Source organism: Oryzias melastigma, linkage group LG6 (genome assembly GCF_002922805.2).
Source record: "Oryzias melastigma strain HK-1 linkage group LG6, ASM292280v2, whole genome shotgun sequence".
Classification (NCBI taxonomy): domain Eukaryota; kingdom Metazoa; phylum Chordata; class Actinopteri; order Beloniformes; family Adrianichthyidae; genus Oryzias; species Oryzias melastigma.
In genome coordinates this window covers 5627922-5644179 of record NC_050517.1, presented here as the reverse complement: position 1 = coordinate 5644179, position 16258 = coordinate 5627922, and the positions used below count along the sequence as shown (strand labels likewise).

Here is a 16258-nt window from a genome sequence, read left to right as displayed (position 1 = left end):
ATTCTAATATATTAGCTAAATGTCAAACTGGATGAAAAAATAATAATAAATAAATAAATAAACGTAAATGCCAAAACAGCTAGCATGTAGCAAATATTATCTAAACTCAAAAACTACCCAAAAAATTGGCAAAACAAAAGCTAGCTAAAATGTTAGCTAAACTCAAAAATAGACAAACAAACAAAAAAACTTAATAAATGCCAAATTAGTCAATAGAGCTAGCATGTTTATGAAATGTTACGTAAATGGGAAATTAGCATAAAAATCCACAGCAGACACCAAATTAGCTAGCGTAATGGTTATATAGCAGCCAAATGTCAAGTAATCTAAAGAGAATTGTGTAAAGACGTTAACTGAAATGGTGCAAATACAAAAAGCTACATGGTAACTTACTTAAATCAACTTATACAAACTGAATTCAGGTAAGACGTGTGGTGGATTTGTAAGCACACAGTGGGGGAAAAAGCTTCCACAAACTTAACAGACCTGTCGACTACTTTGGGAAGACTGAATGCCAACTGTGGAATCCATTTCCTGCTACACACTAGCTGTTTTGGCTAATTTAGGCTTTTTTCAGTTTTCTAGGCTATTTTGAAGTTTAGCTATTTTTTCAGCTACATGCTAGCTGTTTTGGCTAACCTAAGATCTTTTATAAGGTGGATTTATAAGGTGGATAATTACTTACATTTGCTCCTGTTCCAGCTCTTTTGCCAAATTTTAAAACCTTTTCAGCCCACAAGTCAAAAAATGTGCCCATCCCTGGACTAGAGTGTGGAGTAAGGATACCATACGTCGCCCGTACATCATAAGTGACCACATGTAGAACAATGTTCCATTTTCACGTTGCCTTCCTTGGGGAGGTCCTCTGAGGCTCAGTGGAACTGAAGGCACTCCTGCGTTCCTCTTCAGATGCGGCCACTCCTCTCTATGACCCTCCATAAGACCAGACAACCCAAAAACCTGCAGCACCTGTACAGGTCCATGTGGCTAAGGCTTTATCAATGCCAATAACTGTGTACCAGAGAATCTTTTCTTATTTTTCATAGAGGAAAATTGACATGATTGGTGTTTTTTTCCAGCCTCATTTAATCCAGAACTCTTAAAGCTCATAAAACTCAGAAGAAAACAGACAGGAAACAAACACCTGCTGCCAAGAGTCAACAGCTTCAACTTGAAGAAAGTTTCACTTTTATTTAAACAATTCTGTTCTTTTCACAGTCAAGTGTGGAAAATGAAATGTAAGCACTGTTCTGACATCATTTAAAAACAAAATAATGAAAGTCCAGACTGATGGTGAGCAAGCATTCTTTAAAACAAACTTCATATTCTCATAAATTGCACTTCAAACATATTTACAGAGAGTTGACTAAACAGTCTTGACGAATCCCTAATGTTCCAGGAAAAGCTGAATTATATTTAGAGTGCTCATCAAACCTGACTGTGGTTTGCTACAGAATCCTTTCTTTAAATACAGACTGGTGGAGAAGGCTTCTGCAACTCTTTTACATAAACATCTACTGAATGAGCAGCTGGAAATCAAGATTTTAGGGGTTTCATGGTGACTTTGTGGAAATAAATTAGGTCTAGCTCAACTTTTCAAAGAATATTAATCCTCAGTAATAATGAAACCCGATATTCACCTAAACCTGTCAAGCCGTTGACGGGCCGAGCTCAGTGTGATATGAGAAAACAGAAACAGAATGAAATGGAAGTAAAAATGTCAAACAAGAAATGTATCTAAGCTTCACAAATGTGCAAAATATCTAAAAGACACTATTGGAAATGCATCATCAAACACTACTCACATCATTTAGCTGCCCGTTGGGTTTAACAGAAAGGAGACACTGGTAGTACTTCTGCGTGGAATTTTTCACTTTTTTAGTTAGACAAGTGCATTTTTCAAATATGTCAAATCACATGCTCCATGACTGCAGTTTAGATGAAACCACTCCTGTTATCACAGTTTTCTGCTTCACTGCATGCTGTGGACTGCAGCCTGAACAAAGTGATCACAGAAACCTCCAAAGATGAATGTGATGGAGGTATTTGTGTTTGGTAGCTGAGTGCAACTATTTCCAGGGTCTGCTGCTTTGAACCCTGGAGCTGCTCCCCCTGGATGTGGATGAGCTAACCCGACTGGAGGCTTTGGAAGGGGCACTTCCAGAGGACAGGCGGCTGGACAACCGACCTGCAGGGCAAACGTCAACATGTCACCACAGGTTCAGGCTGTTTTTGACAATGGCTACAGTTTAATGCACACACTGGGCATGTGTGGCTCAGTCAAGAATGCGCTTTAACCATATGGCGTTTACACTGGACTGTTGCTACCATAGACTGTATAAGTAAATAAATGAATATACAGTCTATGGTCGCTACTCGATACTAGCGCATAAACTCACAGTTGGAAAAGGCTTGCTGTCAAATGTTGAAGAGGTGCAAATCTGGTAAATGTTGCTCAAGACTTTTCCTTTCACAGCTCTATTCTGATATATGAAAGACTGTGGGCTCCCCGGGATGCTCTCCTGTTTGCCCCGCTAGCTCAAACCCCACTGGTGCCCTGGGACAGACTGACGACCTGTCCAGAGTTTATCCTGCCTTCACCCAGTGTAATGATTCACTCAGGCCACGATTCAATTCAATTCACAGTTGAAATTGAAGTCACGATTTCAATTTTTTTTTTTTGCAATACATTGAATTAAAGGTAATTAAAGGTGGGCCGTTCTGGGGTTCCACATTCAAAACTCTCGCGTTCATGTGTTGCTACACATATTTTGAGATCGGTTTTAGGTTCTTTGTTCAAAATGTGTGGCCATAGAACGCGTGTTATAAGTTTAACCAGGTTGAACTTTGACATCAGGGACTCAGATTTAGAGACGTATGGATGATGTCATCTCTAATTCACACAACTGTCTGAAAATGGAAGAAAGGATCACCAGATTTGCAACACTTTGACAAGTCTCTTCCAACTGTAGATGGCAGGCATGTTCTAGTAAACAGAAGAAGAAGAAGCCCCTTCCTGCTTGTCCAGTGTGAACACCATATGCCAGACATGCGACACGTCTTCAAGAATGTGCTAAGGGCTCTTAAAGCTGGTGTAAACATAGCATCATCAGTTTAGACGGGACAGCTGTGTCCTTCAGGCTTCTGGCAGTGCTCTCTTACTGTTAGTGTTACTGGGGACTAGAATCTCTTCCAGCTGATCCTGGATCTGTTCCAGCTCTTCTGGTGTGAACGTCCACCTCTGGTCAGCCGGCTGCTGCAGCCCCGAGCCTTTTCTTCCTCTTGAGGATGAATTACGGGGTGACAGGCATGAGTCTGGGAGGCAGCCTGTTGTCAGTCCTCTAGGAAACTTTTGTGCTATTACCTTTAGACCTGGAAGAAAAAGCAAAAAGCAAAGACCTTTAACTGTTTTAATCTTTCAAACTGGTAAAATCGTTTTAACTTTAGCTTTGCATTGTGAAGGGCAAAATGATATGAAAATGATAGCTAATTAGCCTAAAAAAACCTTAGGTTAGCAAAAACAGCTAGCATGTAGCTGAGAAAAGCTAAACTTTAAAATAGTCTAAAAAACTGAAAAAAATCCTAAATTATCCAAAACAGCTAGCATGTAACTGAAATGTTAGCTTAACTCAAAAATAGCCTAAAAATCTTAGTAAATGCCAAAATAGTCCAAAAAGCTAGCAGAATGACAATTTTTAAAACTTTAAAACTGTAACTTTTTAACATAATTCTGAATAATAAAAAGGCAGGAATATTATTCCAGAATAAATCAACTTAAACCTTAAATAACTTTCAATATTTTACTCTCCGTAAAAATATATTTTGTCAAAATGATACAAGTTAGAAATAAGAGCAAGATAACATCGGGTCATTAATAACAATAAAATAAAATGATCTGGAGGGCCGGATCCGGCCCCCGGGCCTTGACTTTTACACGTGCTCCACAGCTTACCTCCACAGAGCATGAAGAGGTTTTCGACGCCTCGTTCACACATGACAGTCGCAGCCTGGCTGGCTATTCGCTCATCCTCGTCATACACAATGATGATCTTCCCTGGAGCGTTTTTCTACAAACATTGGGGTTAAGGTTCATCAGGAACTGCTGATTATTGTATCAAAAACATCAGTTGAAATGGGAGAAAAGCCGAGTGTAGTTTGTTCAGGAGGATACATATTCCAGCACCTCTCTGGAGTAGGGATTCATGGTCCGGGACAGCATGCCGATGGGAAAGCTGTGGGCTAAAGGACAGACAGACGCTGTATTCTGGTGTTGTCTTTGGTTTGATGAAACAGGTTCACGGTTTTGACGCTCACCGCCGATGATGTGGCAGAGGTCGTACTGCTCGCGCTCCCGTACGTCCAGCAGCAGGTAGGGGCAGTCGGGGTAGGGCCTGTCAGCAGGAGCAGCGTCCGGCAGCAGGTCGTCGTCCGTCCTGTGGTCACTACTGTCCATGTTTAGCTCGCCCACGCCACTGATAACACTGAGAGAAAGAGAGACAGGAAAGACATGATTATTAGTTATTATAAGTTATTTCTGAATAATTCACATCTGTTGACTGTTGCTTAGTAACTGTGAGCTTCAGCTCTCTCCAGAGGTTTTCTGGAGGACTGACCCTTTTCACAGTGACGTCAGACAAAATGGCGACAGGTCCGATACGCAACTTCCGGTTAAAGTATTTAGTCTGGGAAACCAAAGAACTCAACGCTGTTAGACACAATTTTACATAAACAATAAAAGATAACCTGATGAATTTCAACAGAAAAATGTACAATATTTATTTTATGAATGTCCTGCTGACCTGTACGTTCATTTCCTCTCTTAGATCGTTCACAAATCTAAATACAAATTTGAGTAATCCTTCAATAAGCAGGTATTATTCTAATGGTTCTATTTTGGCTGAAGTTTTTTTGGACGTATTTTAAGTGCGATCAGCACAAAAGTCGATAAAAATTTATGTTCACCACATTTAATAAGAAGACACACATCGCTGCAATGCTCGTGAACAGTTTAATCTCTTCCCAGGATGAATTTACTTCTTGTTTTACGGGATATTTTAGGGCATAACTGTAAAACCAGAAATGGTTTGTCTCAGTGAAAATGTTCAGAGCAGCATTCAGTGAAGGACTTGTAACCTTTGTCAAACTATGACCGGGTTGTCAGAGAGGAATAATCCATGTCTGGTTTAATATCATCCAGAGAACTTTAGAGAAGCACGTGAGCTGCTGTTCTGACTACAGACAGGATTACTGACATTCATATTCTGATTTGTGAATGATCTAAGAGGAAGAAACAAATACAACCAGGTAGTACATTTATACAATAAATATTGTACACATTTTGGTTACAACCCCTTTTCACTCAAAGGGCCAAAACCTAAATGGGATCTCAGGCCAAATACAATACTTTTTTTGCATGTCATGAAATTAAAGAATATGAAAACAGCAAACTGGGATCCTACAGAGAGACGTGGAGCTGCTCTTTAGACTATCCGTTTGCTGTTGTCCCTCCATCTTGGCTAACTGAAAAAAGCAGCTGAAAGCATCAGAAGAGACCGTGAAGGCTCTTGGGAATTTCTAACACAATGCAATGCAAATAAATGTATATCAATTCTTTAAAGTGGATTTCTTGATTTTCTTTGATATTTTCTCTGTTCAAATGTTTCCATTCACTGTTTACCTAATGAATTTAACAAGTGTTTTCAGCCCTGGATGTTGGAAAAAGCTGTTTTAACTGTAAAAAAAGAAGTAATATTTTTTAACACCGATGAAGAAATTGGAAGTAAGAATTTAATCTAAACACAAAGATAAAAAATCTCAGCTTTGTGAAACTTCAAACATAAAGACAACTGTTATAATCACAATACATGCATTACCCCCCACATACACACACACTAAATACTGATGACTCTTATGCAGAAGATGCAACAACAGTCTAACTGATGCAGCTTTTAGAAATTCCTCTCAGATGAAGACCCAGAAGAAATATGATCCAATCAGCAGAACTTGTGAAGTCTTTGGAGGAGACTGCAGCGTAAAATACCTCAGGAGGGTTGACCTGGACGTGTGGCAGGGATCCTTGGAGTCTCCTGACGGTGATGGGGCCTGGGGGGAGCTGTTGTGGTGTTCAGACTGACTCTCCAGGTCTGTGTCAGACCCCACGAACAGGCCGTCTGTACAGCAGGATGAACAGAATGTGGCACGGGAGCGGTTCTGACTACACTACAGGCGGGTTGACCAGAAACGTTACCTTGTGGGTCCTGTGAGGCATCGTCAATCTCACTTTCATTGGAGTCTGATACAGAGGCTACCTGTAGCACCTAATGGGACATAAAACAAAACATCAAGAGGAACAAAACTGTTCTCCAAGGAGGGAATCCACGACAAAGATCTGATTCTTCAATTTTAAGCTGAAGTGGATTAATTTTGAATAATTCAGAACAGCATTTGTTTGTTAACCACACTACCTTTTGAAAATAAAAATGGTGCCTAATGTTTTCCTTAACATGTAATCATCTTAAACATGCAGCTAAAGTAATGCTAAAGTGTGAGTTTTTGTCCTTACCAGCTGTGCAAAAGTTGTGACCTTTAATCGCTTGAAGATTTCATCTTTTCGATAACGATAATCTTAAAAAAAAAAGAGTTTGTGAGTTATCATGATTTATGAGTCATCTGGCCCAGGAGAGTTTAGATCAGTCATTTAACGTAATTATATCCACCGACTGTTTATGGGTTAATCAAATGCAGTCAATGATTGTAACTCAGATTAGCAGATTCTGTAGTTTATACAATCAGTTCACACAATTCAAAAATATTTGCTTGATTCAGTAAACGTGAACACGTAAACAGGAAAAAATGCGTTATCAAAGGATTTATCGCAAGCAGCAGTGAATTGAGTCTTAATGAATTCATACATAAAATGTGGTTTTTGGTTTTTAACATGTTCTTGTGGCATTTTTCTCATGATAAAGGACATGTACAAAGAAATTAAGTTTTTCTAAGTGGCTATTTTTTCAAATATTTATGAATTAGAGGCAAAGAAAAAACATAATATTTCAGATAGTGTTTTAGCTAATTTAGGCTTTTTTCAGTTTTTTAGGCTGTTTTGAAGTTTAGCTACTTTTTCAGCTACATGGTGCTGTTTTGGCTAACCTAGGTTTTATTTTGTGGCTAATTTGACATACATTGCTAATATTTTAGCTGGCTATCAGTGTCAGCATTTTCAGCTTCAACGATTTCAGCTATCATCTTCAGCGGCTAAATTCAGCTTACAGCATTCACACTAACATATTGCTGCAGGTAATGCTTTACATCTAGTTCATCATTATTTTTTTGTTTAAATTACAGTTTTAAAGTTTTAAAAATTTAGTTTTAGATTGTTCAATAAATGCTTATTGGCCCGTTGTGCGATTGAGTTTAATACCCCTGGTTTAGATCCAGATTCCAGCTGAGAAGAGGAAAACAAAGACCTTCATGGATCTGTTTGTCTGGAAGTGGATGCATCAGAATGGAGCGGATCAGGGAGCTTGTGGCTTGCCGACTTGTAGGTCAAGCTTTTTAAAATGGTCTGTCTGCTCCTGATTCACATCGATTTGTATAAAGAAATACACTTTTAATACATTTCAGTCCTCCATAATCAGAAAAAGGCCACAAGAACTCACTAACAACACCATTTTCCTTGGAATGTGCCTTTAAAGGTATATTTTAAATGAAAATGGATCAGTTTGAAAGTTATAAGCTTAAATGCACAACTTGATCCATACATTACAGCCCGCATTTAGCAATGTTTTTGCAAAGTGACTCACTTTTTCTGATCTCCTCCATTCGTTCCATGTATTTGGTCAGGCTGCATCCTGGATACGGTGGAACAGACACGTAGAGGGAAAACACGTTAACCTCATTTCAGGGGAACTCAGCATCACACGCAGATGTTTGTTTACAGTCAGGTACCTGTGTCCAGCTTGGTTTTGACGTGGTCATACTTGGCATTTTTCGGAATCTTCTTCTTCATGTACTGAAAGGAAGAAAGAAAACTACAGTTTTCGATTTTACTGACATTTCTTATCTACATTTTACCTCAAATGTAAAATAAATCGTCTAATGTTATCATTCTACTGCCGTTTTGCTGCATGGTAACATGAACCACCAAGTTAGCTACATTAGCCAAGCTAATTTCATTAGGATACACAAAGGTAAAAGCTATGCGGCTCTAAGTGTTAAGGAGGGAAAAGTGCGTCATTTTTTTCTCATTTTGTTTCTTTTATCAAACTTTACCTCTTGGTTGCCGACGCCGCGGTTCAGAGACATGTCTTCCACCGACCTGCTAACGTTTCCTCACTTTCTAACAACCCGTCTTCTGATTGGCTGTTGGGTTTCATAACATCCAATAGAAGAAGCCAATGCTGGTGCGTCATCCACAGAACGCCCATATGATTCGAGCGACTGTTGCTTAGCAGCGACAGACGCTCGCGCTTGGAAACGTTCAAGTGAAGCTGGTTGGGAATTTGACGTTTGTCTTTTAGTTGGTAATGTGGGTTTATACGAAGCCTTTTGAAGTGAACGAAATAAACTAATCGCTTCTGGGGATTTTGTAAACAAATATATGTATATTTGTTAGCTCGTAGCAAGGAAAACGGCTTTGCTAATATGACTGTCGCTACCATTGGCTAATGTGAGTTATCACAATACGTTTAATATTGAAAGGGTTTTGTAGCACGATTAAGGATTGCAGTTGTCAATATCTGTCTGATTTAACATAAGCACGCAACATAAGCAAGCACACTATTACATACTTTAGTAATTTAGATATTTGTTTTAGAATATTTCTGTTTTAGACATTTAAATGTACGACTTTTACGTGTACCTTGAATGTAGCAGTCTTAGTAGCTGAAAATAGAAAATCCAACAGTTACAGCAAAAACGAACAGGACATTTACCTTGTTTTTTCTATATTTGCTATATAATTGGAATGTTTTGGTGAATTTTCTTCACATAAAAATGATCCACTTTCGCTCGGGTTTGAAAAGTCCATCCTCGCATCGGAGCTCGACTGATCGGGTCTGAGGAGTTTACAGAAAGCGATAGTCATGAAGACGAAGAGGAGCGCGTCTGTTCAAACTTCTGACACATGAAGTTCAAGCTTTGATCCCATTTCCTCGATGGCGTCTGTTCTGGTGAGAAGGACTTTTTATTTTTGTGGGTAATTCACTCCAATCCACAAAGCAGCTGTTGGTTGTTGATCAGTCGGTAACTTTGCTAGCAGCTCTCTGCTAAGAGGATTTGCTGATTTCCTAAAACATCATCACTTTTACGCACGAGGCTTCATACCTGTGTGGGTTCATTCAGGCACCTGCTGGATAAGCCTCCATGTCATAAAGCTTGAATCGTCTCAGACTGGTTTCACTGAGTTCACTGGAGTAATGACCTCCATAGTCACCAGAACCCAACAGAACCTTTGGGATGTGGTGGAACAGGAGATCAGCATCATAGATGCAGACAAATCTGCAGAAACTCTGTGATGCTGTCATGTCAGTATGGACCAAAACTCTCTAAAGAATGTTTCCAGAACATTGTTGAATCTATGACACTTGGGATTAAGACAGTTCTGAAGGAAAAGGGGGTCCAACCAGGTACTAGCAAGGTGTGCCTAATAAAGTGACACTATGACCTCCCCCAAAAGAAGGGAAAACACATCTGTAACAAAGACCAGGCAGCAAAACTAAATCCAAATATATTAAAAATAGAATTAAAAAAAAAACAAATGACTTCCATTAACAGATAGTTTTATTGCTTTCTTTCAGTTAAGAGATTTACAGAATAGATGGATGTCATTTAAAAAAAATGTAAAAAAAAAATAGGGCTGTGAACATTAACCTACATGATTCATCAAAAAGAATTAACACGTTAATATGTATTAACGCAAATTAATCGAAGAAACAGTCCTTCGCTTTAACTCGGCGGTTCAGGCTTCCACGGTGTGTGTTAAAACATTTCGTCGGGTATTATCCCACTCATACCATGGTCGCTTACAAAGGAAATAAATATTCAGTCAGTTTTAGCACTTTATTCTTGCTATTTTTGTGGTTTAGATCACTTTTTCACCAAAAGCGACTATTTGATCTGTGGTCCAGTGCAGTATTGTTCAAATACATTTTACCTGGTAAAACACTGCGAGTAATCATGATTAATCCCAACACAAAAGTGCGATTATTCAGATCTTTTTTATAATTGATTGACAGCAGTAATTAAAAATAAATGTTCTAAATGTAGAGCTTTGTGTGTGTTTTCATATTGTGATTATTTGCAGATAATAAGTGGTCGGCAAATACTGAGACTAAAAAAAAATTAAAGCGATGATAAATCGTGATTAACTTTTTCCAGGTTTGAGATTAAATTTTTTTTTCCTGGCTCTGGTAAAAAACAATTCCTAAAATGATTGACTTGTTAACTAAGAATTGAGAAAGTTTGTGTTTAGAAATAAAATAGTGATGGTGCGATGAAGCACCACATAGTGCCATTTGCTGCATTGCGCCACTAAAATGTGTAACAGGCAGAGTGATGATAGAACAATCATGATCATTGTGATTCTGGTGGAAAGATTTACATTGAACAAATTAATATGATATCAACAGAAATTGTGACTATCGAAACATGGAGTCTGTTTTCATAAGAATGTCGGGTCAATGGAAAAAGTAGAAACATATTGGAGATATGCTTGTGTTACTTTATGTCTTTATTCTTATGTGATAAAAACCATATAGTTCTGAGCACGGCTGTGTCTGCAGCTCACCACTCCCACAGAGAAGGACTCAAATGCAAAGAACAAATACGAATGGGACTTTAACTTTATTCATTTTCATTAAAAACAGTTTCTCCTAGATCTCCAAACTCTGTGACCACAACTCTTCATTGCATACCCACACTTTGAAGGGAGCTTGAGGGGTTTGTGTCGCTGTCAGAACAATCTAAACCACTTCCTGAATCAGTCTTGTGGTACAGCCAGGCAGGCAGCCATTGGATGCCATCATTTCCAGCTCCTCCCCTTCATGAAGGATCCTCGAGTAATGCCCCTCCTCCACTCGCCACACGTCTTAGAGCCTCGATACAAACATCACATCAATAATAGAAAATCTAATTGAGTGTTTTATATGTAAAATATTTTTGGGGAGAAAGCCAGTTAAATAAATTCTTCCAAAATTCAAATAAAAAGTGTTTCTGATTTTTTTCAATATTGTGTTTGCATAATGGGAGTTGTTTGCAGAGTTTGTGATTGTTGGTTGTTGTTGTAGGAGGATCCCACCCTGGAGAGACACTTTAAGGGCCACAAGAACGCTGTCAGCTGTGTCCACTTCAATCCCAACGGCAAACAACTGGGTAATTCTGCTGCTTTAAAAAAACACAAGAGAGAGGCCTGTATGGAGTAAGATAACGCTCAAAAAGAAATATATTCATAAAGAATAATTTGTATTCACAAAGAGAAATTTGTGTTCATAAAGTTGTGCATGCATTTATATTTTGTGCACAACTTTGCAGTAAAAATATGAAGACAACATTTAGTTTTACATTTAATATGTCTCTTCAGAAACAACCTTTTTTTGTCTTGAATACGAATTTCTCCTGTTCACAAACTGTCAAAAATACGTCACGGGGTCACAGGCTTATGCATCGAGTTCCGAAACATTGATTGATCAAACTGCGCATGTCTGTTCAAGTTTATTTATTTAACTAAAATAAAATAGAAATATTAAGAATCCTATTGATGTCATTATGGCAAAATGATCTTAATAGCCTTAGCTGTTGAAAATGTGATAAAACTGATCAAAATACAGCGATCCACATTTTAGCAGCGGATCATTTTAGACCCAAAGTGATGGAAACCCGCTCTAAAAGAAGTAGCAGAGATGATACTCCACTCATTAGGTGGTTAAAAACATGTCTGTCCATTAGTTGAAGATAAGAAGATGCTAAACATAAACAGTTAAGCTAACTCAGAGCTAAAGTAGACGGTCAGCCGACTGTTGGGGCTGTAAAAACTAAACAAAAAAGTTTTTTAAGTCAGTAGGACCAGAATACCCAACTCTTTCGGGGTCACGGTGCTGCTAGAGCCCGGCCCGGGTAGTGATGGTTGAAGGCAAGGGTACATCTGGACCGGTCCAGGACCTGGAGTGGGCTCGCCTGCCCCGCATGTCCCAGGAAAAACTGCCCGAGAAGCGAGGATTGAGGCCCTCCATGCCCTCATACAGCCCCCTTTCTACCCATCCTCAATGGTTGAGGAGCTGCTCCACTTCCCTCACAAAGATCAATTTAGCTAAAAAGGCTAATTATGCTAACTAAATTAACATGGCTAACAATGCTAGCATTGCGTTCGGCATCATCAACTATATAAAAGGGCACATTGCTGAATATGTTAATTATGCTAGCTTTGCTAATGATCCTAAAAAGTGCTAGCATTGTGTTCAGCATCATCAGAAAAACACATGGCTTCACTAATTATGCTAATGTGGCTAAAGGTGCTAGCATTGCGGGCAGTATCTCCAACTATCGGCGAAAAAAACATGACTATAAATGCTAATTATGCTTTGCTAACTATGTTAATGCTACTAAAGTGGTAGCATTGTGGTCAGCATCATCAGCCGTCTTAGAAAATTATGCTAGCTTTGTTATTCATGCTAATGTTAATAAAACTGCTAGTTTTGCATGAACTATCTCTAGTTTAAGTGCTAGCATTACATCAGAAAATCACATTGCTAAATATGCCAATCAGCAAGGATCCCCCACGCTAACTGCTGCTGCTGACCGGTGTTGTGCTATGGTACGTTCCCCCTGAACATACCTGACAAAAAAAGAAAGACGATGCCTGAGACTAGGGAAACAAATTCTGGCAGGGGATGTACCTTGGTAAAACACCGGTACTGGAGGGCAGACAGCAGAACGGCGGCAGCAGAGAGACGGGGATGAATTTCTCTTTGTGAATACAGAATATTCTTTATGAATACATTTCTTTTGAGAGTTGTCGTACCCCATCGGTCTACAACTACCTTACATGATGTTTGATCTTGTGGACATGAAGTCTGAGGGAATTCGTTTGCCATTCTAAGAATCTTTTAGATTTTTCTTTTATGTTTTTTCCCTCATTTTGTGGTTAAAAAAAGTGAAAATCAGCTAATTTCACGTTTTATTCTTCAATTTGCTGTTTTTATTTTCTGTATTTGATTAGACTTTTTTCATGTCTTCATTTAAACTGTTCCATAAATCAGATGCTCTCTTTGGGATGTAAAGTTCTCTTAAAGTCTCCCTCCGACAAATATCCTGTTTTTAGTGTTTTAGAGGCGGGGGTACTCAGCTCAGCTCCAAAAGCCACGCCTCCTCAGAGGAGATTTTGGAAACAGAAGGTTCAGATCAACATGAAAAATGGCTGTTTAAGACATTTAGATTGTGGGATTTTGGTTAAAAATGTCATAATCATATTTAAAACACTACTGGGAATGTTTTGTTTTTAATAAAAAGAATGTCATAGAGGATTTAAATGCTGTTCTTAATCAAAGGTTTCATCATTTTAAAATTGTAAAGCACAGGTGTCAGACTCCAGGCCTCGAGGGCCGGCTTCCTGCTGGTTTTTAAGAAATCCTGCCTCATCTGATGCTGATTACCTGCTCAGGTGTGTTCAGCCAATAAGCAGCTTCTGTGACAGGTTAGTTGGCAAACATTTTGGACACCGGCCCTCGAGGCCTGGAGTTTGACTCCTGTGCTGTAAAGGCTCTTCTAAATTCTGTCTTTATACTTTATTGGTCAAATCTTTTAATGCATTCTTTGCAAATGATCTCATCAATCTGTATGTGAAACCTGAAATGTCTTCAATTCTAAAGTTAGAGAACATGTTGTATAGTGTTGTCATTTCCTGTCTGCTGCCTGTCCATGAAAATCTAAGCATTATTTTTTTGTGACCCTCCCAGCATCAGGATCGGCAGATAAAACTTTGATGATCTGGAATTTGGCTCCTAAAGGAAGGGCTCTTCGTTTTTTTGGCCACCATGATGCCGTCACAGGGGTGCAGTTCTCTCCATCTGGCAAGCGGGTGGCTTCTTCCTCCAAAGACAGGACCGTCCGGCTGTGGACTCCGTCCATGTACGTGTCGGTCATTCTCTGCAGTCAGACTGGAGGGTAGAGGACTGGTCTGGCGCGTGAACGTGCCTCTGCACTTGTGTCCAACAGGAAGGGGGAGTCCGTCGTGTTCAGGGCTCACACAGCTGCCGTGCGCAGCGTGGCTTTCTCTGCCGACGGCCTCAGACTGGTGACGGCGTCTGACGACAAGTCGGTTAAAGTGTGGAGCGTTGACCGGCAGAGCTTCATCTACTCCCTCAACCAGCACACCAACTGGGTGCGCTGTGCCAGGTACGCTACACCTGAGTGTTTATGGAGTGATATTTACCACAAAATCACAGCTTGAAATCAAAATGTCCTAAATTGAAAACAAAATATTCATTTTAGGAAATGTTACTTAAGTTACAAATGGAAAACAAATGTTAGTAAAATCCAGTGTGTTTGAAAATGTGGCTATAAAACACATTTGCAACTAGCAACTCTCACTCCAATCATCTTTTGATCTATTTTCAGCGTTCCCAGTGGTCTCTTAATTATGATTATGCTGTCTTTAGTAAAAATCTAAAAATAGGACATAGTTTCTGCAGAGCGGCAGGGATTAATCAGAAATTCACCTCTGAGTTGTGGGCGGGACTGTTGTGTTTACACTCTCTCCTGCAAGCTTACAGTCAGTTTACCTACATTTTTGATTTTCTTTACATAAATGATCATTATGTGGTTCTTGACTTTTAATCAGGAGTTTATATTTTACCAACACAGATTCAAGTCATTAAAAAATCCTAAAATTAATCACACAACAGAGACGAAGTACAGGTTATTTCATAAATCATTATAACCTCAAGTACTAACATTAAGTGCAGATTCGTGGTCAGTGGAGTTAATATATGTATATATTGGGTTATCAAATAAATTATTTCACATGAATGATAATCATTAGGAATCATTCGTTTAAAATGTATATCATGGAAAGAAATGGACTGTGATCGGATTAGAAAAGAATATTGCTTTAACCATCTTTATTAATTGATTTATTTTATTTATATATTATTATCATATTTTCCGGAGTATAAGTCGTGTTTTTTTCATAGTTTAGCCAGGGCTGCGACTTATACTCGGGAGCGACTTATTTGTGTGTTTTGTGTTTTTTTAGACATAAATAGGCTCATATATTTGTTATTTTCCCAGTAAACACTGGTTGTTTTTTAGCAGTCGTTTCCTCTAACAACCAATAGAGGGCGCTGCTTTTGAGTGTTTGCTGCTGAACGCGGCAGAAGAAGTGTCGTTCTAAACTAACATGGAAGAGAATCTGTTTATTTTTCTGTTAAGCTTTGATATTTTTCTTAAACAGATCAAAAGATTAGTGTTCTTGTATTCATTGATTTATTTTTTTAGCTACACTGGGATTGGCACATTTGTTCTGAAACGTCTGACTTTTCTTCCAAAAGTGCGACTTATACTCCAGAGAGACTTGTATATGGTTTGCTCCTTCTTGATTTGACATTTTTTGCTCTTGCGACTTATACTGCACAAAATACTGTATTTATTTTTCGTTCTTGTTATTATTTGTTCAAAGTCTGTGACCTTGTCACAGCTGAACCAAGTTACAGATAGTCTTTTTTGTTTTCTCAATTGGTCCTCCTGGTAAAATAAAGATAAATACAGTATATATATATCTATATATATAAATATTCTGTTAGTTTGTCGAGTCAGTCTTCTTTCTTCTGCTGCCTGCCTGTCAGTCGTCCTTCTGGTTTTAACAGAGTTCTCTTCTCTGTAATGTTGTTATGTGGACAAATAAAGAATGATGGCACATAAAAGAGAATGTTACAGTATGAGTCAGAGTTTAAAACAGAATGAAGATGAGCAGAATGTTTGAGTTTTGTAAGGTGAACAGGACAGGTTAGAAGCAGACAAGACTCTGGATTTCTTCACTTCAATTTTTTTTTAATTCACTTGAACCTCCAATAAGAATGCCTGCAGTTTTTCAGTTTTAAAAATCCCGACTTTTATGATTTAATCTAAACAAATACTAATACGTGATGTATAATGGCATGTACCTATATACTTACTTATGTACTGATGTAGAACCTTAAAGTGTTAGTAATGGGCTGGGACAAAGCTAAAATAAGTATCCAGATATATTCCATATGTTCTAATGTAT

General features: G+C 38.6%; 2 protein-coding genes across 7 annotated transcripts in view; one reads left to right on the top strand and one right to left on the bottom strand.

The window, feature by feature from the left end:
* Positions 1–1165: 1165 nt before the first annotated feature.
* Positions 1166–8428, bottom strand: cep41 (centrosomal protein 41). The gene is made up of 11 exons (XM_024261875.2): positions 8272–8428; positions 7948–8011; positions 7803–7850; positions 6563–6624; positions 6248–6317; positions 6041–6170; positions 4315–4481; positions 4172–4239; positions 3953–4067; positions 3163–3372; positions 1166–2188 (listed from the first exon to the last, which is right to left on the bottom strand). The coding sequence occupies exons 1-11, from the start codon at positions 8302–8304 to the stop codon at positions 2070–2072; spliced, it is 1086 nt and encodes a 361-aa protein (XP_024117643.1). The 5' UTR covers positions 8305–8428; the 3' UTR covers positions 1166–2069.
* Positions 8429–8455: 27 nt separating this feature from the next.
* poc1b (POC1 centriolar protein B) overlaps positions 8456–16258 on the top strand; it is a 53560-nt gene continuing 45757 nt past the window's right edge. For 2 of the 6 annotated variants that reach the window (XM_036212208.1, XM_024261873.2), the window contains exons 1-5: positions 8456–8668; positions 9024–9170; positions 11286–11370; positions 13950–14121; positions 14209–14388. In XM_036212208.1, the coding sequence (XP_036068101.1) occupies positions 9156–9170; positions 11286–11370; positions 13950–14121; positions 14209–14388 (452 nt within the window). In that variant the 5' untranslated portion in view covers positions 8456–8668; positions 9024–9155. Of the gene's footprint in view, positions 8669–8727; positions 9171–11285; positions 11371–13657; positions 13688–13949; positions 14122–14208; positions 14389–16258 lie in introns of those variants that run through there. The other 4 variants (XM_036212206.1, XM_036212207.1, XM_024261871.2 and 1 more) reach the window with 4 other exon arrangements.

Bases quoted from the DNA above. Each gene is read 5' to 3' on its own strand.
- cep41 (XM_024261875.2), bottom strand. From the start codon at position 8,304: ATGTCTCTGAACCGCGGCGTCGGCAACCAAGAG. The intron at 4,068-4,171 runs GTATCCTCCTGA...CAATGTTTGTAG, and splicing joins CCAGAGAGGTGCTGGAATAT to AAAAACGCTCCAGGGAAGAT. The intron at 3,373-3,952 runs GTAAGCTGTGGA...TTTTTCTTCCAG, and splicing joins CCTCTTCATGCTCTGTGGAG to GTCTAAAGGTAATAGCACAA.